The 20847-nt window shown below is 47.3% G+C and overlaps 2 protein-coding genes across 2 annotated transcripts in view; one reads left to right on the forward strand and one right to left on the reverse strand.

Moving 5' to 3' along the window:
• The window catches only part of LOC147091821 (uncharacterized), a 171515-nt gene that overhangs the window by 100372 nt on the left and 50296 nt on the right, over nucleotides 1–20847 (reverse strand). The gene's annotated exons all lie outside the window — the stretch shown is intronic.
• Nucleotides 4066–19545, forward strand: LOC147091824 (uncharacterized). The gene is made up of 2 exons (XM_085976875.1): nucleotides 4066–4151; nucleotides 18781–19545. Exon 2 carries the CDS (start codon nucleotides 18888–18890, stop codon nucleotides 19419–19421), a length of 534 nt encoding a protein of 177 aa, XP_085833001.1. The 5' UTR covers nucleotides 4066–4151; nucleotides 18781–18887; the 3' UTR covers nucleotides 19422–19545.

Here is a 20847-nt window from a genome sequence, read left to right on the forward strand (position 1 = left end):
ATGATCTCATTGAATGGCGGAGCAGGCTCGAAGGGCCGAATGGCCTACTCCTGTTCCTATCTCTATGTTTCTATGTTTCTATGTTTCTAAATGGCCTACCCTTTATCCTTAGACTGTGTCCCCTGGTTCTGGACTCCCCGACCATCGGGAACATCCTTCCTGCATCTAGTTTGTCCAGTCCTGTCAGAATTTTATAAGTTTCAATGAAATCACCTCTCATTCTTCTAAACTGCAGTGAGTACAAGTCCAATCGACCCAATCTCTCCTCATACGTCATTCCTGCCATCCCAGGTATCAGTCTGGTGAATCTTCGCTGAACTCCTTCCATGGCAAGAACATCCTTCCTCAGATAAGGCGACCAAAACTGCAAACAATACTCAAGATGTGGTCTCATCAAGGCCCTTTACAACTGCAGCAAGACATCCTTGTTCCTGTACTCAAAACCTCTCGCTACGAAGGCCAACATACCATTTGCCTTCTTAACTGCCTGCTGCACCTGCATGCTTACCTTCAGCGACTGGTGCACAATAACACCCAGGTCTCGTTGCACTTCCCCTTCTCCCAATCTATTGCCATTTAGATAATAATCTGCCTTCCTGTTTTTGACACCAAAGTGGATAACCTCACATTTATCCACGTTATATTGCATCTGCCATGTTTCTGACCAATCACCCAACATGTCCAAATCATCCTGGAGTTTCTCGACATCCTCCTCACAGCACACACGCCCACCCAGCTTTGTGTCGTCTGCAAATTTGGAGATATTACATCTAGTTCCCTTGTCCAGATCATTTATATATATTGTGAATAGCTGGGGTCCAAGGACCGATCCCTGCGGTACCCCACTAGTCACTGCCTGCCATTCGGAAAAAGACCCGTTTATTCCAACTCTTTGCTTTCTGTCTGCCAACCAGTTCTCTATCCAAGTCAATACCTTGCCCCCAATCCCATGTGCCTTAACTTTACATGCTAATCTCTTATGCGGGACCTTATCGAAGGCCTTCTGAAAGTCCAGATACACCACGTCCACTGGTTCTCCCTTATCTATTTTACCAGTTACATCCTCAAAAAATTCCAGTAGATTAGTCAAGCAGGAGTTACCTTTTGTGAATCCATGTTGACTTTGTCCGATCCTGTCACTGTTTTCCAAGTGCTCTGCTGTTACATTTTTATATCAGACTCTAACATTTTCCCCACTACTGATGTCAGGCTTACCGGTCTGTAATTCCCCGTTTTCTCTCTCCTGTGGCGGAGCCACCAAGAGACACTGAACAATCTGTAATCGTTCCTTTAACCACTCTGTAGTGCAGTTGTGGACTGCACCTTTAAGCTGTGTGTAGGTTCTTGTATTTCCACATGATGACGTCATGACGCCGATCACGTGACCCCCAGTTGGCGCGGAAAACGTGATGACGTCATGACGTCGGTTTCCAGTATTTAAGGGCAGTCTGAGAAAGGCTGGGGACCGAAACAGACCTGCTGATCTCTGCTCTTGTAGTTATCAGTTAAAGTATTTTGTTTATTAAAGTTTAATTATTTCGTTTCACTGCGTTGGACTTCGTTATTTGGATAGGAACTTCCGTTCCTACACTACCACCTTTTTTTAATAGTGGGGTAACATTAGCTACCCTCCAATCCATGGGTACTGTTCCAGATTCCATCGAATGTTGGAAGATGATCAGCAATGCATCTACTATTTCTAGGGCCACCTCCTTAAGTACCCTGGGATGTAGATTATCAGGCCCTGGGGATTTATCGGCCTTCGGTCCCATCAGTTTCCCGAACACCATTTCCCTACAAATACTGATTTCTTTCAGTTCCACTCTTTCATCAGACCCTATGTTCCCCGGCATCTCTGGGAGGTTATTTGTGTCCTCCTTTGTGAAGACAGAACCAAAATATGTATTTAGTTGGTCTGCCATTTCTTTGTTCCCCATTATAAATTCCCCTGATTCTGACTGCAAGGGACCTACGCTTGACTTCACCAATCTTTTTCTCTTCACATATCTATAAAAGCTTTTACAGTCAGTTTTTATGTTCCCTGCAAGCTTACTCTAATATTCTATTTTCCCCTTCTTAATTAATCTCTTTGTCCTCCTTTGTTGAATCCTAAACTGCTCCCAATCCTCAGGATTATTGCTTTTTCTGGCCAATTTATATGTCCTCTCCTTGGATCTTATGCTATCCCTAATTTCCCTTGTTAGCCACGGTTAAGTCACCTTTTTTGTTTTATTTTTATGCCAAACTGGGATGAACAACTTCTGTAGTTCATCCATGCGGTCTTTGAATGTTTGCCATTGCCTATCCACCGTCAACCCTTTGAGTGCCATTCCCCAATCAATCCTACCCAACTCGCTCCTCAGACCATCGTAGTTTCCTTTATTTAAATTGAGGACCCTAGTCTCTGAGTCAACTACTTCATTCTCCATCTTAATGAAGAATTCGATCATATTATGATCGCTCCGACCCAAGGGGCCTCGTACAACAAGATTGCTAATTAATCCTTTCTCGTCACATAATACCCAGTCTAAGAAGGCAGTTGAGGCCAATTCATTAAATATATTCAAGAAAGCGTTGAATATATTTCTTAAGGCTAAAGGGATCAAGGGGTATGGGGAGAAGGCAGGGACCGGGTACTGAGTTTGGATGATCAGCCATGATCTCATTGAATGGCGGAGCAGGTTTCGAGGGGCCAAATGGCCTACTCCATCCAAAGATGTGCGGGTTAGGTTGATTGGCTATGATAAATTGACCCTTAGTGTTAGGGGGATTAAATACGTGGGGTTACGGGGATCGGGTGGGATATGTGTCAGTGCAGGCTCAATGGGCCGAAATAGCCTCTATCTGCACTGTGGGGTTTCTGTGATTCTGTGCTCCTATCTTCTATGTTTCTAAAATAGACTTTGCTTGCTTTGCTGACTCAGCAAACCTCATTTGCTTTGCTGTTTTTTGGCTGACTAAATAAAAGGTTTTTTTTTGGCTGCATGCAGGTATTTAATTGAGTTAGTTCAGGCTTGCTGTCAGTCCTGGCCCTGGTCCCGCCCCTTCCTGCACCTCATTGGCTGACACCGCTGTCAATCGACACCACAAGGGGAAGGGAGGGTGATTGACAGGTGACGATTGATAGAAGCGCCTGCCCGCGCTGTGATTGGTGCAGGGGAAGGCAAGTGGGCGTGTCCGGCCCACGTGGGGAGTCAAAGGCTGGCTGGAGCGCATGCGCAGCCCGCCTCGCACCGTTGGGAAGCTTTTCAAAAAAAAATTTTTCCAAAACAAATTGAAAACACTCATTAATTCCCCGAACCCTCCTCCCCTCTAAAGTGCGATTATTATTATTCTTGGTTTTCCTCATTTGTGTGGCGTGTCTTTTTTTTACATTGCGGTGGCGTGCGCCGATCCAACCGAACCCATGACGTAGCGTGCTGGCGTCAGCGCGTAATCGGAGTAGGGCTTTGATTGACGCGATGCGCCCACCAATCAGGAGCGGGGAAAACGCTGGGAGGACCGGGCTGGCTGACGGTCCTCCAACCAATGGCCGCGCGGGAGGGAGGGGGGCGGGACCTCGGTGGTCTGCGTGCGCCGATCCAACTGACCCTTGGGCGTTGCGTGCATGCGTCAGCTCGTAATCGGAGGGGAGGGGTGTTTGATTGACGCGAGGCGACCGCCAATCAGGAGCGTGGAAAACGCTGGGAGGACCGGACGGGCTGACAGTCCTCCAACCAATGGCGGCGCGGGAGGGAGGGGGGCGGGACCTCGTTGGGCTGCAGGCCGCTTTCCTGCTTTCATTTCCTATTTATTTTATTTCCTTTCCAGTTTGAAAAAGGGTTCGACCCGAAACGTCACTCTAATTTCTCTCCCTGGATGTTGCCTGGCCTGCTGAGTTTTTCCAGCATTTTCTGTTATTTCCTGCTTTCATTGTCTGCAGAAGCTGTTAAAGGGAAGGGGAGGAGGCGGGTGGGAAAACCCAGCTTGTGAGTGTTTATTCCTTTCCATTACCTTTATTGCAAGGCTATTCATCAATTGCATTCATTTAAAAATAAGTGAGCCTTTTCTCTTTTTCACTTTTATCCAGAACAAAGAGCCCTGGTGCTGTGAACATTTTGGTGGGCAGCCACTTTTAAAGGGACATAGACCAGCATTCTTCCTCCTCTCTTGTGAGTATTTGTGGGGGGTGGGTCAAAGGGGACTGCGGCCCCTTTACAGCAAAAAAAAATTGCTTGGCCGTTTAAAGGGGAATGGGTGCCCCCCAGGTATTTAAAGGGGTAGTGCCTCTTTCTTTCTGTATCAAATAATTCATACTTTGGTTCTGTCTTCACAAAGGAGGACACAAATAACCGCCCAGAGATGCCGGGGAACATAGGGCCTGATGAAAGGGTGGAACTGAAAGAAATCAGTATTTGTAGGGAAATGGTGTTAGGAAAATTGATGGGACTAAAGGCTGATAAATCCCCAGGGCCTGATAATCTACATCCCAGGGTACTTAAGGAAGTGGCCCTAGAAATAGTAGATGCATTGCTGGTCATCTTCCAGAACTCGATAGATTCTGGAACAGTACCCATGGATTGGAGGGTAGCTAATGTTACCCCACTATTCAAAAAAGGTGGTCGAGAAAAAGCGGGGAATTATAGACCGGTAAGCCTGACATCGGTGGTGGGGAAAATGCTAGAATCTATTATAAAAGACGTAATAGCAGAGCACTTGGTAAGCAGTGACAGGATCGGACAAAGTCAACATGGATTTACAAAAGGTAAATCATGCTTGACTAATCTACTGGATGTTTTTGAGGATGTAACTGGTAAAATAGATAAGGGAGAACCAGTGCATGTGGTGTATTTGGACTTTCAGCAGGCTTTCGATAAGGTCCCACATAAGAGATTAGCGTGCAAAATTAAGGCACATGGGATTGGGGGCAAGGTATTGACTTGGATAGAGAACTGGTTGGCGGACAGAAAGCAAAGAGTTGGAATAAACGGGTCGTTTTCCGAGTGGCAGGCAGTGACTAGTGGGGTACCGCAAGGATCGGTCCTTGGACACCAGCTGTTAACAATATATATTAATGATCTGGACGAGGGAATTGGATGTAATATCTCCAAATTTGCAGACGACACAAAGCTGGGTGGGAGGGTAAGCTGTGAGGAGGATGTCGTGAAACTCCAGTACGATTTGGACAGATTGGGTGATTGGGCAGAAACATGGCAAATGCACTATAATGTGGATAAATGTGAGGTTATCCACTTTGGTGGCAAAAACAGGAAGGCAGATTATTAGTTGAATGGCAATAGACTGGGAGAAGGGGAAGTGCAAAGAGACCTGGGTGTTATTGTGCACCAGTCGCTGAAGGTAAGCATGCAGGTGCAGCAGGCGGTTAAGGCGGCAAATGGTATGTTGGCCTTCGTAGCAAGAGGGTTCGAGTACAGGAACAAGGATGTCTTGCTACAGTTGTACAGCGCCTTGGTGAGACTGCACCTTGAGTACTGTGTGCAGTTTTGGTCGCCTTACCTGAGGAAGGACGTTCTTGCCATGGAAGGAGTGCAACGAATATTCACCAGGCTGATACCTGGGATGGCAGGAATGACGTATGAGGAGAGATTGTGTCGATTGGGCTTATACTCACTGGAGTTTAGAAGATTGAGAGGGGATCTCATCGAAACTTATAAAATTCTGTCAGGCCTGGACAGACTAGATGCAGGAAGGATGTTTATGATGGCCGGGGAGTCCAGAACCAGGGGTCATAGTCTAAGGATAAGGGGTAAGCCATTTAGGACTGAAATGAGGAATTTCTTCACCCAGAGAGTGGTGAACCTGTGGAATTCTCTGCCACAGAGGGCGGTGGAGACCAGTTCATTAAATATATTCAAAAAAGAGTTGGATATATTTCTTAAGGCTAAAGGGATCAAGGGATATGGGGAGAAGGCAGGGACAGGGTACTGAATTTGGATGATCAGCTATGATCTCATTGAATGGCGGAGCAGGCTCGAAGGGCCAAATGTCCTACTCCTGCTCCTATCTTCTATGTTTCTATGTAAGAGCAGGGAGGTTCTGCTTGAACTGTACAAAACACCAGTTAGGCCACCGGCTAGAGTGCTGCGTACAGTTCTGCTCGCCCCATTGCAGGAAAGATGTGACTGCTTGAGACAGGAGATTATGTTGCCAGGACTAGAGAATTTCAGCTACAAGGAAAGATTGTATATATAAAAACATAGAAGATAATCTACATCCTAGTCCAATAGCAAAATACTGCGGATGTTGGAAATCCGAAATAACAGCAGAAAATGCTGGAATAACTCAGCAGGTCAGGCAACATCCGTGGACAGAAATTTGAGTTGACGTTTCGGGTCGAACCCTTCTTCAAAACTGGAAAGAAAAGATAGATCGGAGGCAGGGCTGCGATCCGACAAAAGAATAAAAGAAACATAAAAGTAAGAAAGAGACAATAAAAGGTATTAGAAGCTAGACGAGATGGTAATAGGCTGAGATTAGGTGTAAAGTGTACTGGCAGGGCAAGAGATAGCTGCCAGGTGTGAGAGAGAAACAAAAGGAAAGGCGGGGGGGGGGAAAGGAGTGGAAAAATTACAAGAAAAAATGAAATGGGGGCCGAGGTTATGATCTGAAATTGTTGAACTCGATATTGAGTCCGGAAGGCTGCAGAGTGCTACATCCTAGGGTACTTAAGGAAGTGGCCCTAGAAGTAGTAGAAATAGCATGGCCGGTCATCTTCCAAAATTCGATAGACTCTGGAACAGTACCCATGGATTGGCGGGTAGCTAATGTTACCCCACTATTCAAAAAAGGTGGTAGAGAGAAAACGGGGAATTGCAGACCGGTAAGCCTGACGTCAGTAGTGGGGGAAATGCTAGAGTCCATTATAAAAGTTGTAATAACAGAGCACTTGGAAAACAGTGACAGGATCGGACAAAGTCAACATGGATTTACAAAAGGTAAATCGTGCTTGACTAATCTACTGGAATTTTTTGAGAATGTAACTGGTAAAATAGATAAGGGAGAACCAGTGGATGTGGTGAATTTGGACTTTCAGAAGGCCCCGCATAAGAGATTAAGACACATGGGATTGGGGGCACGGTATTGACTTGGATAGAGAAACGTAGAAACATAGAAACATAGAAGATAGGAGCAGGAGTAGGCCATTCGGCCCCTCGAGCCTGCTCCGCCATTCAATGAGATCATGGCTGATCACCCAAATTCAGTACCTTGTCCCTGCCTTCTCCCCATATCCCTTAATCCCTTTAGCCTTAAGAAATATATCCAACTCTTTCTTGAATATACTTAATGAACTGGCCTCCACCGCCCTCTGTGGCAGAGAATTCCACAGCTTCACCACTCTCTGGGTGAAGAAATTCCTCCTCATTTCAGTCCTAAATGGCTTACCCCTTATCCTTAGACTATGACCCCTGGTTCTGGACTCCCCGACAATCAGAAACATCCTTCCTGCATCTAGCCTGTCCAGGCCTGACAGAATTTTATAGGTTTCGACGAGATCCCCTCTCAATCTTCTAAACTCCAGTGAGTATAAGCCCAATCGACACAATCTCTCCTCATACGTCATTCCTGCCATCGCAGGTATCAGCCTGGTGAATCTTCGCTGCACTCCTTCCATGGCAAGAACGTCCTTCCTCAGATAAGGCGACCAAAACTGCACACAATGCTCAAGGTGTGGTCTCACCAAGGCCCTGTACAACTGTAGCAAGACATCCTTGTTCTTGGACTCGAACCCTCTTGCTACGAAGGCCAACATACCATTTGCCTTCTTAACCGCCTGCTGCACCTGCATGCTTACCTTCAGCAACTGGTGCACAAGAACACCCAGGTCTCTTTGCACTTCCCCTTCTCCCAATCTATTGCCATTCAAATAATAATCTGCCTTCCTGTTTTTGCCACCAAAGTGGATAACCTCACCTTTATCCACATTATAGTGCATTTGCCATGTTTCTGCCCAATCACCCAAATCATACTGGAGTTTCATGACATCCTCCTCACAGCATACCCTCCCACCCAGCTTTGTGTCGTCTGCAAATTTGGAGATATTACATCCAATTCCCTCGTCCAGATCATTAATATATATTGTGAACAGCTGGGGTCCTAGGACCGATCCTTGCGGTACCCCACTAGTCACTGCCTGCCACTCGGAAAACGACCCGTTTATTCCAACTCTTTGCTTTCTGTCTGCCAACCAGTTCTCTATCCAAGTCAATACCTTGCCCCCAATCCCATGTGCCTTAATTTTGCACGCTAATCTCTTATGTGGGACCTTATCGAAAGCCTTCTGAAAATCCAAATACACCACATCCACTGGTTCTCCCTTATCTATTTTACCAGTTACATCCTCAAAAAAATCCAGTAGATTAGTCAAGCATGATTTACCTTTTGTAAATCCATGTTGACTTTGTCCGATCCTGTCACTGCTTTCCAAGTGCTCAACTATTACATCTTTTATAATAGACTCTAGCATTTTCCCCACTACCGATGTCAGGCTTACCGGTCTATAATTCCCCGCTTTTTCTCTACCACCTTTTTTGAATAGTGGGGTAACCTTAGCTACCCTCCAATCCATGGGTACGGTTCCAGAGTCTATCGAGTTCTGGAAGATGACCAGCAATGCATATACTATTTCTTGGGCCACTTCCTTAAGTAACCTGGGATGTAGATTATCAGGCCCTGGGGATTTATCGGCCTTCAGTCCCATCAATTTTCCTAACACCATTTCCCTACAAATACTGATTTCTTTCAGTTCCACACTTTCTTCAGACCCTATGTTCCCCGGCATCTCTGGGAGGTTATTTGTGTCCTCCTTTGTGAAGACAGAACCAAAGTATGAATTTAGTTGGTCTGCCATTTCTTTGTTTACCATGATAAATTCCCCTGATTCTGACTGCAAGGAACCTACGCTTGACTTCACAAATCTTTTTCTCTTCACATATCTATAAAAGCTTTTACAGTCAGTTTTTATGTTCCCTGCAAGCTTACTCTCATATTCTATTTTCCCCTTCTTAATTAATCTCTTTGTCCTCCTTTGTCGAATCCTAAACTGCTCCCAATCCTCAGGAATATTGCTTTTTCTGGCCAATTTATATGTCGTCTCCTTGGATCTTATGCTATCCCTAATTTCCCTCGTTAGCCATGGTTGAGTCACCTTTTTTGTTTTATTTTTATGCCAAACTGGGATGAACAAATTCTGTAGCTCATCCATTCGGTCTTTGAATGTTTGCCATTGCCTATCCACCGTCAACCATTGTGCCATTCCCCAATCAATCCTACCCAACTCGCTCCTCAGACCATCGTAGTTTCCTTTATTTAAATTGAGAACCCTAGTCTCTGAGTCAACTACTTCATTCTCCATCTTAATGAAGAATTCGATCATATTATGATCGCTCCGACCCAAGGGGCCTCGTACAACAAGATTGCTAATTAATCCTTTCTCGTTATATAATACCCAGTCTAAGATGGCCTGATCTCTGGTTGGTTCCTCGACATATTGGTCCAGGAAACCATCCCGTAAACACTCCAGGAATTCCTCCTCCACAGTATTGTAACTAATTTGGTTGGCCCAATCTATATGTAGATTAAAGTCACCCATGATGACTGCTGTGCCCTTATTGCACGCTTCTTTAATTTCCCTTTTAATGCCATCCCCAACCTCCGCCTTACTGTTGGGAGGTTTATATACCACTCCCACTAATGTTTTTTCCCCTTAGTATTTCTCAATTCTACCCATACAGATTCCACATCATCAGAGCTAATATCCTTCATTACAATTGTATTAATCCCTTCTTTAACCAGTAATGCTACTCCACCTCCCTTTCCTGAATATTGAATACCCCTGGATGTTGAGTTCCCAGTCTTGGCCATCCTTGAGCCACGTTTCCGTAATCCCAACCAAATCATATTCGTTTACCTCTATTTGCGCAGCCAATTCGTCCACCTTATTACAAATGCTCCTCGCATTAAGACACAAAGCCTTCAGGCTGGGTTTTTTAACGCTCTTAGACCTATTAGAATTATTATTTACTGTAGCCATGTTTGATTTAAACCGTTGATTTCTCTGACTGCCACTTTTGTTTTTCTCCTTCCTATCTTTGCTTTGATCCCTGTTTCCCTTTCCTCTGTCTCCCTGCTCAGGTTCCCAACCCCCTGCCATTTTAGTTTAAACCCCCCCGAACCGTGCTAGCAAACCTCCCCGCAAGGATATTTGTCCCGTTCTGGTTCAGGTACAAGTCGGACCGGTTGCACAAGTCCCACCTTCCCCAGAAGCAGGCCCAGTATTCCAGGAAACTAAAGCCCTCCCTCCTGCACCAACTCTTTAGCCACGCATTCATCTGCTCTATCCTCCTATTCCTATACTCACTAGCACGTGGCACCGGGAGCAATCCAGAGATTACAACCTTTGAGGTCCTGCTCTTTAATCTGCTGCGTAGCTCCCTAAATTCTTGCTGCAGGACCTCAGCCCTCTTCCTACCCATGTCATTGGTCCCAATGTGAACCACGACCTTTGACTGTTCACCCTCCCCCTTCAGAATGCCCTGCAGCCGTTCAGTGACATCCTTGACCCTGGCACCAGGGAGGGAACAAACCATCCTGGAGTCATGTCTACGGCCACAGAAACACCTATCTGTTCCCCTTACAAAAGAATCCCCTACCACTATTGCTCTCCCACTCTTTTTCCTCCCTTCCTGAGCAGCAGAAGCACCCCTGGTGCCAGGAAGTTGGCTGCTGCTGCCTTCCTCTGGTAAATCATCCCCCTCAACAGTATCCAAATCGCTATACCTGTTTGAGAGGGGGATGGCCACAGGGGTCCTCTGCACTACCTGCCTGCCTCTACTGCTCTGCCTGATGGTCACCCATTTCCCTTCTGCCTGTGCAGCCCTTACCTGCGGTGTGACCAACTCACTAAATGTGTTATCCACGACCCTCTCAGCATCGTGAATGCTCCAAAGCCCATCCATCCGCAGCGCCAGCGCCGCAATGCGGTCTGCTGGTAGCTGCAGCTGGATGCATTTCTGGCACAAATGGTCGTCAGGGACACCAGCAGTGTCCCTGAATTCCCACATAGAGCAAGAGGAGCATAACACGGGGCTGGGCTGTCCTGACATGACTTACCCTTTAATTAATTTAAATTAATTCACTACCACCAATTAAAGATAAACTCTAAGGCGCTTGTATGGTTTACCAACAGTCCCCGCTACACCAGAAAGACCTTAGCAACTATAAACCACAGAGTTAAAGTTTAAAAAAGAGAAATACTCACCAACCAATCACTTACCTGCTCCCTGGTGACGTCACACTCTGATTACTTTTTACCTCTCTCCCCGCTGCTGAGTTGGCAAGCCTCACTGCTCCCTGGTCCGAACAGGTCGGGCCTCGCTGGTCGCGCCGGTTTTTATACCGGGCTCCTCCTCGCTGCTCCCTGGTCCGAACTGGTCGGGCCTCGCTGGTCGCGCCGGTTTTTATACCGGGCTCCTCCTCGCTGCTCCCTGGTCCGAACTGGTCGGGCCTCGCTGCTCCCTGGTCCGAACTGGTCGGGCCTCGCTGGTCGCGCCGGTTTTTATACCGGGCTCCTCCTCGCTGCTCCCTGGTCCGAACTGGTCGGGCCTCGCTGGTCGCGCCGGTTTTTATACCGGGCTCCTCCTCGCTGCTCCCTGGTCCGAACTGGTCGGGCCTCGCTGGTCGCGCAGGTTTTTATACCGGGCTCCTCCTCGCTGCTCCCTGGTCCGAACTGGTCGGGCCTCGCTGGTCGCGCCGGTTTTTATACCGGGCTCCTCCTCGCTGCTCCCTGGTCCGAACTGGTCGGGCCTCGCTGGTCGCGCCGGTTTTTATACCGGGCTCCTCCTCGCTGCTCCCTGGTCCGAACTGGTCGGGCCTTGCTGGTCGCGCAGGTTTTTATACTGGGCTCCTCCTCGCTGCTCCCTGGTCCGAACTGGTCGGGCCTCGCTGGTCGCGCCGGTTTTTATACTGGGCTCCTCCTTGCTGCTCCCTGGTCCGAACTGGTCGGGCCTCGCTGGTCGCGCCGGTTTTTATACCGGGCTCCTCCTCGCTGCCCCCCTGGTCCATCATAACTGTAATGTACATACCTTTAAGGGGGGAACTATCTTTTACAGCTCATGTATACTGCAGTACCGGCAGTGACCACACCTGTATATAGTACTGAGTAGTAATCTGTACAGATCAGTTCCAGTGTGAGCCACGTTGAGTAAACACCTGTTGTACCGTTCTCCTGCAGTCTGTGTCTTATTATACACGGACACAACAATAACCTCCTTGCTTTTGGACTCTATGCCTCTATTTATTAAGCCCAGGATCCCATATGCTTTTTTAACCACTTTCTCAACCTGCCCTGCCGCCTTCAAGTGTGACGTCACCAGAAAGCGGGTAAGTGATTGGTTGGTGAGTATTTCTCCCTTTTAAGCTTAAATCTCTGTGATTTATAGTTTCTAAGGTGTGATATTCACCATCTAGAATCGGGGCAGAGGATATTTAAGAATAATATTAATAAATTTAATTAATTACATAGAATGGGAGATCAGGCGATGTGTTGCTGCTGCAATATGTGGGAGCTGGTGAACACCATTGATGCTCACAGTGATCACATTTGCAGTAAGTGTTGGCTGCTCGAGGAACTCCGGCTCCGTGTTGAAGAGCTGGAGTCCGAGCTTCGAACACTGAGACACATCAGGGAGGGGGAGAGTTACCTGGACTCTGTGTATCACGAGGTAGTCACACCAATTAGATTAATTAATTCAGATGTAGTCCGTGGCCAGGGTCAGGATGGTGTGACTAGAAGTGAGGCAGGTACGGGGATCCAGGAGGTAGTGTTGGAGGAGCCGCAGCCCTTGCACTTGTCCAACAGGTTCGAGGCTCTTACTCCCTGTGGGGACAGGAGCAGGGACTGCAGGGAGGATGAGCAACCTGGCCACAGCACCGTGGAGCAGGGGGCCATTCAAGTGGGGGGAGTTAAAAGAAATGTTGTAGTGGTAGGGGATAGTATCATTAGGGGGATAGATAGAGTTCTTTGCAGCCGAGAGTGAGAGTCCCGAAGGCTGTGTTGCCTGCCCGGTGCCAGGGTTAAGGACATCTCCTCTGGACTGGAGAGAAACTTGGAGTGGGAGGGGGAGGATCCAGTTGTCGTGGTCCATGTTGGTACCAGCGACATAGATAGGACAAGGAAGGAGGTTCTGCTGAGGGAGTTTGAGCAGCTAGGGGCCAAATTAAAAAGCAGAACCACAAGGGTTATTACCTGAGCCACGAGCGAATTTGGCTAGGACAAATAAAATTAGAGAGTTAAATGCGTGGCTCAAAGACTGGTGTGGGAGAAATGGGTTTTGCTTCCTGGGACACTGGCACCAGTACTGGGGCAGGAGGGAGCTGTTCCGTTGGGACGGGCTTCACTTGGCCAGTGCTGGGACTAGAGTCCTGGCGGATCATATAACTAGGGCTGTAGAGAGGGCTTTAAACTAACTAGTGGGGGGGGAGGTTCCTAGAGAGCAAATAATAAAAATGACAACAGAGAAGGTCATAGACTTAGGTAGCAGTGGGGAAATTAAAAACCAGAGCGTGTCAGGAAGGGGCAGAAGGTATGGAGTAAAAGGTAAAGTAATAAAAAGGGCAAAAGCAGGAACTAAGTGTCACAAAACATCTTTGAATGTTCTCTATCTGAATGCACATAGCATTCGTAACAAAATAGACGAGTTAATGGCACAAATAACTACTAATGGGTATGATCTTGTGGCCATTACAGAAACATGGCTGCAGGGTGACAATGCCTGGGAATTAAACATACCAGGTTATTTAACGATCAGGAAGGGCAGGCAGGAAGGAAGGGGAGGTGGGGTGGCTATGTTAATAAAGGAAGGAATCACTGTAATACAGAGAAATGATATTGGGTCAAAAGATCAGGATAATGAAACAGTTTGGGTGGAGGTAAGGAATAATAAGGGGAAAAAAACACTAGTGGGCGTAGTCTATAGGCCTCCGAACAGTGGCAACTCTGTTGGACGGAGTATCAATCAGGAAATAGTTGAGGCTTGTAATAAGGGAACATCTGTAATTATGGGGGATTTTAACTGTCATATTAATTGGACAAATCAAATTGGGCAGGGCTGCCTTGAGGATGAGTTCATTGAGTGTATTAGGGATGGTTTTCTTGAGCAGTATGTAACTGAACCGACCAGGGGGCAAGCAACCTTAGATCTGGTCCTGTGTAACGAGATGGGATTAATTAAAAATGTCCTAGTAAAGGATCCCCTTGGAATGAGTGACCATAACATGGTTGAATTCCATATTCAATTAGAGGGTGAGAAGGTTGGATCTCAAACAAGCATGCTAAGCTTGAATAAAGGAGACTATGAAGGTATGAGAGCGGAATTGAGTAGAGTGGATTGGGAAAATAGATTAAAGGGTAAGACGATACGTGATCAGTGGTGTACATTTAAGGAGTTATTTTACAACTTCCAAAAAATATATATTCCACTGAGAAGAAAAGGGTGTAAAAGAAAAGACAGCCATCCGTGGCTAAGTAAAGAAATTAAGGATAGTATTCGACTAAAAACAAGGGCATATAAGGTAGCCAAATCTAGTGGGAGGATAGAGGATTGGGAAAACTTTAAAAGACAGCAAAAAATAACAAAAAGATTGATTAAGAAAGGGAAGATAGATTATGAAAGTAAATTAGCAAAAAATATAAAAACCGATAGAGTTTTTATAGTTATATAAAAAGAAAAAGGGTGGCTAAAGTAAATGTTGGTCCCTTAGAGGATGACACCGGGAAATTAATGGTGGGAAATATGGAGATGGCAAAAACACAATGAATATTTTACATCAGTCTTTACAGTAGAAGACACTAAGAATATCCCAACACTGGACAAACAGGGGGCTAAAGGGGGGGAGGAGCTAAACACGATGACAATCACTAAGGAAGTGGTACTCGGTAAAATAATGGGACTCAAGGCAGATAAATCACCTGGACCTGATGGCTTACATCCTAGGGTCTTGAGGGAAGTGGCGGTAGGGATTGTGGATGCATTGGTAATAATTTTCCAAAACTCCCTGGACTCGGCAAAGGTCCCGGCAGACTGGAAAACTGCTAATGTAACACCCTTATTTAAAAAGGGCAGTAGACAGAAGGCTGGAAACTATAGACCGGTTAGCCTAACATCTGTGGTAGGTAAAATTTTGGAGTCCATTATTAAGGAGACAGTAACAGGACATTTGGATAATCATAATTTAATAGGACAAAGTCAGCATGGTTTTATGAAGGGGAAGTCATGTTTGACAAATTTGCTGGAGTTCTTTGAGGAAGTAACGTATAGGGTGGATAAAGGGGAACCAGTGGACGTAGTGTATTTAGACTTCCAAAGGGCATTTGACAAGGTGCCACACAAAAGATTATTGCTTAAGATAAAAAATCACAGGATTGGGGGTAATATTCTGGCATGGATAGAGTATTGGCTATCTAACAGAAGGCAGAGAGTTGGGATAAATGGTTCATTCCCAGACTGGCAATCAGTAACTAGTGGTGTTCCGCAGGGGTCAGTGCTGGGTCCCCAACTCTTTACAATCTATATTAACGATTTGGAGGAGGGGACCGAGTGTAACATATCAAAGTTTGCAGATGATACTAAGATGGGAGGGAAAGTAGTGAGTGAGGAGGACATAAAAAACCTGCAAGGGGACATCGACAGGCTAAGTAAGTGGGCAGAGATTTGGCAGATGGAATACAATACTGGAAAGTGTGAGGTTATGCACTTTGGCAGGAAAAATCGTAGAGCAAGTTATTATCTTAATGGCAAGAAACTGGAAAGTACTGAAGTACAAAGGGATCTGGGGGTCCTGGTGCACGAAAATCAAAAGGTTAGTATGTAGGTGCAGCAAGTGATTAAGAAGGCCAATGGAATGTTGGCTTTCATTACTAGGGGGATAGAATATAAAAATAGGGAGGTATTGCTTCAGTTGTACAAGGTATTGGTGAGACCGCACCTGGAATACTGCGTACAGTTCTGGTGTCCATACTTAAGAAAGGACATACTTGCTCTCGAGTCAGTACAAAGAAAGTTCACTCGGTTAATCCCGGGGATGAGGGGATGGACATATGAGGAGAGGTTGAGTAGATTGGGACTCTACTCATTGGAGTTCAGAAGAATGAGAGGCGATCTTATTGAAACATATAAGATTGTGAAGGGGTTGGATCGGGTGGATGCGGGGAAGATGTTCCCGATGATGGGTGAAACTAGAACTAGGGGGCATAGTCTTAGAATAAGGGGCTGCTCTTTCAAAACTGAGATGAGGAGGAACTACTTCACTCAGAGGGTGGTAGGTCCATGGAATATGCTGCCCCAAAAAGCTGGAGAAGCTACATCATTACATAAATTTAAAACAGAAATAGACAGTTTCCTAGAAGTAAAGGGAATTAAGGGTTACGGGGAGCGGGCAGGAATTTGGACATGAGTCTAGGTTCGGATCGGTCATGGCCCTGTGGGTAGCGGAGCGGAACCAGGGGCCATGTAGCCTGATCCTGCTCCTATTTCGTGTGTCTAATTCTGTTAGATTCAGGAGATGGTTCTGTGATAGTGGATTGGCGGCTAGGATCAGATCAGCCATGATCTTATTGAATGGCGGAGCAGGCTCGAGGGGCCGATTGGCCTACTCCTGCTCCTATTTCTTATGTTCTTATGATTTGTGCACACATACCCCCAGGTCTCTCTGCTCATGCACACATTTTAGTCTTATACCCTTTAGTTTATATTGCCTCTCCTCATTCTTCCTACCAAAATATATCAGTTTGCACTTTTCTGCGTTAAATTTCATCTCCCATGTGTCCGCCCATTCCACCAGCATGTGTATGTCCTCTTGAAGTCTATCACTATCCTCCTCACTGTTCACTATACTTCCAAGTTTTGTGTCATCTGCATATTTTGAAACTGTGCCCTGTACACCCAAGTCCAAGTCTTTAATATATATCAAGTAAAGCAGTGGTCCTAGTGCCGACCCCTGGGGAACACCACTGTATACCTTCCTCCAGTCTAAAAAAACAACCGTTCACCACTACACTCTGTTTCCTGTCACTTTGCCAATTTTGTATCCATGCTGCCACTGTCCCTATTATTCCATGGGCATCAACTTTGCTGGTAAGCCTAGTATGTGGCTCATTCTCGAACGCCTTTTGGAAATCCATGTACACCACGATAACCGCATTGCCCTCATCAACCCTCTGTTACCTCATCAAAAACTCAATCAGAATCAGAGCGGCCTCGCCCAGCGGATGTGCGGCCAGGGCCCCGGCACCAGGAAACCCAGGGTGCACTGCCTCCCCCATCCGAGCCGCCGCTTCCCGGTTTCTTCAGCTGGTTCCACCAAGTCCGACTCGGGACAAAGGACAGGAGCCAGGCTCCCAGAATGGCCCGCGGCCTCGGGGAGCATGCGCACACTCAGCGGGGAAATCAGCGCATTGGATAGAGCGGTTTCTGGGGCGCGGGGAATTGTGGGTGCTGCGGCCGCCATTAGTCAGCAGCTGTCGGGAAGAGTTTCATTGCAGGCTGACGGAACATAAGAAGGTAAGTCCCTGGCCGCCTGTGTAGATCTTTTTGTTGCTATGTTTGAGCTGTAGTGGAGATGGAGGAGAAGCTGCTGCGTTTATCCCCTAGTACTTCTAAGCCCAGGAGGACCCAACAATTTCCAATGTGAGACTGTCAAGGGAGGTGGATTCTGGGGGAGATTAGGTTGTTACACAAACACTGTCCCTACAATGTAAAAGAATATTGTTTTAGGAATAAGTATTTCTGTAGAGTCTTTTAATCCAGTTTACATATGCAGATTTGTTTTAATTCATTCTTGGGATGTGGGCATCGCTCGCAAGACCAGAATATGTTGCCAATCCCCATCTTCCCGTTGAGAGGGTGATGGTGGGCCGCCTTCTTGAACCGCTGCAGTCCGTGTGGTGAAGGTACTCCCACAATGCTGTTGTGTAAGGAGTTCCAGGATTTTCACCCAGTGATGATGTAGCAACGGCGATATATGTCCAAGTCAGGATGGTGTGTGACTTGGAGAACTTGGAGGTCGTCGTCGTATGTGTCTTCACACTGTTCCCTTTGGGGAACTGTATGAAGTGGTGGAAGGATTTCTGGCCGCATTAGCGCTCCTTCCGTGACCATAACCATCTTCATACCAGCCATTAGGGTGGTTAGTCCTATGGCGGGAGGGTTTTACGGGCTCCCACAACCCATATGAGGGGTGGGGGCCACCCACACCCACGGACGCAAGTATCCCACTGGATGTCAACCCAGAATTTAGAGCCGGAGCTCCGACTCCACTTGCCGGGACTGTCTGGAGCGGGGTTCGAAACCCTATACCTTCTGGCCCAACGGCGGGGATGCTACCGCTACGCCAAAGGCCCACTCCTAACTTGGAGGTGATGGTGCTCCCATGCACCTTCTGCCTTTGTCCTTCTAGGTGCTGGAGGTTGAGGGTTTTGGAGGTTCTGTCAAAGTTCTGGTTGAGTTGCAGATGTATAAAGTCCATCTCCTTCGCCCCCTCCCACTCCCACCTCTCTCTCTCTCTCCCTCTCCTCCCATAGAGGTCAGAGGCCCAGACCAGGTGGCAGATTCCCTTCACCGAGGGACATTAGTGAACCAGTGGGATTTCATGACAATCCGGCAGCTTTCATGGTCACTTTTTTCTAGTGCCGGCCCCACAAATGACCAGATTCATTGAGCTCAATTTCACAACCTGCCTCTTTAGTGGGTTCTCTCTCACGCTCCCTGTTTTAAATTCATTTTACAGGGTATTCGAAGGGGAGGATTTGCAGACGGGAAACTCAAACCAAACATAACGTCAAGATCTGACAGTCACTCAATTCTTCAGGAACTGAATATCATCGGTCTTTGAATATGGAAGCAAAAAGCACCGTTCACACCGGGGAGAGGCCGTTCACCTGCTCTGAGTGTGGGAAGGGATTCACTCTGTCATCCACCCTGCTGAGACACCAGCGAGTTCACACTGGGGAGAGGCCGTTCACCTGCTCTGAGTGTGGGAAGGGATTCACTCAGTCATCCATCCTGCTGACACACAAGCGAGTTCACACTGGGGAGAGGCCGTTCACCTGCTCTGAGTGTGGGAAGGGATTCACTCAGTCATCCCACCTGCTGACACACCAGCGATTTCACACTGGGGAGAGGCCGTTCACCTGCTCTGAGTGTGGGAAGGGATTCACTCAGTCATCCCACCTGCTGACACACCAGCGAGTTCACACTGGGGAGAGGCCATTCACCTGCCCTGAGTGTGGGAAGGGATTCACTCGTTCATTCCACCTGCTGGCACACCAGCGAGTTCACACTGGGGCGAGACCGTTCACCTGCTCCGTGTGTGGGAAGGGATTCACTCAGTCATCCACCCTCCTGACACACCAGCGAGTTCACAAGTGACTGCAGGGGTTGGATTCTGTTGTTGTTGCTGCTGTTAATCACATCCAGGACTGAACCATGTTCATTCTGACAGGTGGGGATTGTTTCTGCTGATGTGAATAACTCCGGGAACTGGGCTGGAGTTTAATATTCTGGATAGATGTCAAATAAATCAACTTTGTTTTAAACACATTGTTGTAGATTTTTGTCTTTCCCACCTGAGTGTTTAGCATCACCTGGCTGGAGCTAAGAAAGGACAATTTGGGGGAGGATCGTATGGTGGGAACAGAACTCCAGCCTGGACACAGTCCTTCAGGGCCACACTGAGAGGTGCAAACAGCACTTTGGTCTTTCTTGTCTCTCTTCACTGACAGTAAAGTAGCCGTGCGGGTTAATCTCGAGGCGTGTGAGAAATGTGTCCCAGCCGCTCTCTGCCATGGTTCAGAGCTCCAAGGCACGGAACAGAAGGCTCCTTTATGAATGTACCCCAGTGCTTTTTTTTAATGGCCTTATTAACCTGTGTTGCTACTTTTAGTGATTTGTGTATCTGTATCCCTGGATCCCTCTGCCCCTCCAGCCCATTTAGACTCTTGGGGGGAAATTCGGTGGCGCCGGGGCTAATATTAGCCCCTGAAAAAGTTAGCGCCCCTGTGCATTAAATTCAGTGGTAGCGCCCCAAGCAGGAGGCGGGTGCTACTGGAAGCGCTCCCCTTCCTCTTGAGGGGCTACCAGTGAACCTCACGGTGCTTTGTGTAACAGCGCCATGCCCGTCGGCACATAGCACCGTGTCATAGCAGACCTCCCTCCCTGATTAAAGCGGAGGGGCCTTGCACTGCGTACACCGGGGCCCTGCTGGAGCACCGGGGAGCGGGGTGTCAGATCAAGAGGAGCGCCGGGCTGAGCGATCACGGACGACACCCCGAAGAAGAAAGGGGAAGGGGGCGGGTGTTGGCAGTAGGCCAAAATAAAAAGTTGCCGCCCGACACCTGCCCTTTAAGTGGTGTCGCCGCGGCTGCAGGAAGGACCGCTGACCCTATCGGACATGTTGTCTGGCGATAGGTCAGGGGTCACAACCAAAGGTTGCAGCCGGGGTGCTGCACATGGCGATGACGTCATTGCCGGCGGTGCAGTGCCGCGGGGCGCTACCGGCTCCGCTAACCTCCCGCTGAATTTCACAGGAGGTGCAAAGCAACCCAATTTTACCCCCTTGTCCAAGTAATGTGTGGCCTCCTTATTTTTCCCACCGAAACACACCACCTCACATTGATCTACAGTGAAATTCATTAACACACCACCTCACACTGATCTATAGTGAAATTCATTAACACACCACCTCACACTGATCTATAGTGAAATTCATTAACACACCACCTCACACTGATCTATAGTGAAATTCATTAACACACCACCTCACACTGATCTACAGTGAAATTCATTAACATACCAC

This window comes from Somniosus microcephalus, unplaced genomic scaffold (assembly GCF_052327205.1).
Source record: "Somniosus microcephalus isolate GS21.2 unplaced genomic scaffold, FLI_Smic_1.0 unresolved_chr3, whole genome shotgun sequence".
Taxonomy (NCBI): domain Eukaryota; kingdom Metazoa; phylum Chordata; class Chondrichthyes; order Squaliformes; family Somniosidae; genus Somniosus; species Somniosus microcephalus.

What these genes read in the sequence shown, in the direction of transcription:
- LOC147091824 (XM_085976875.1), top strand. Translation starts at nt 18,888, where the DNA reads ATGGAAGCAAAAAGCACCGTTCACACCGGGGAGAGGCCGTTCACCTGC.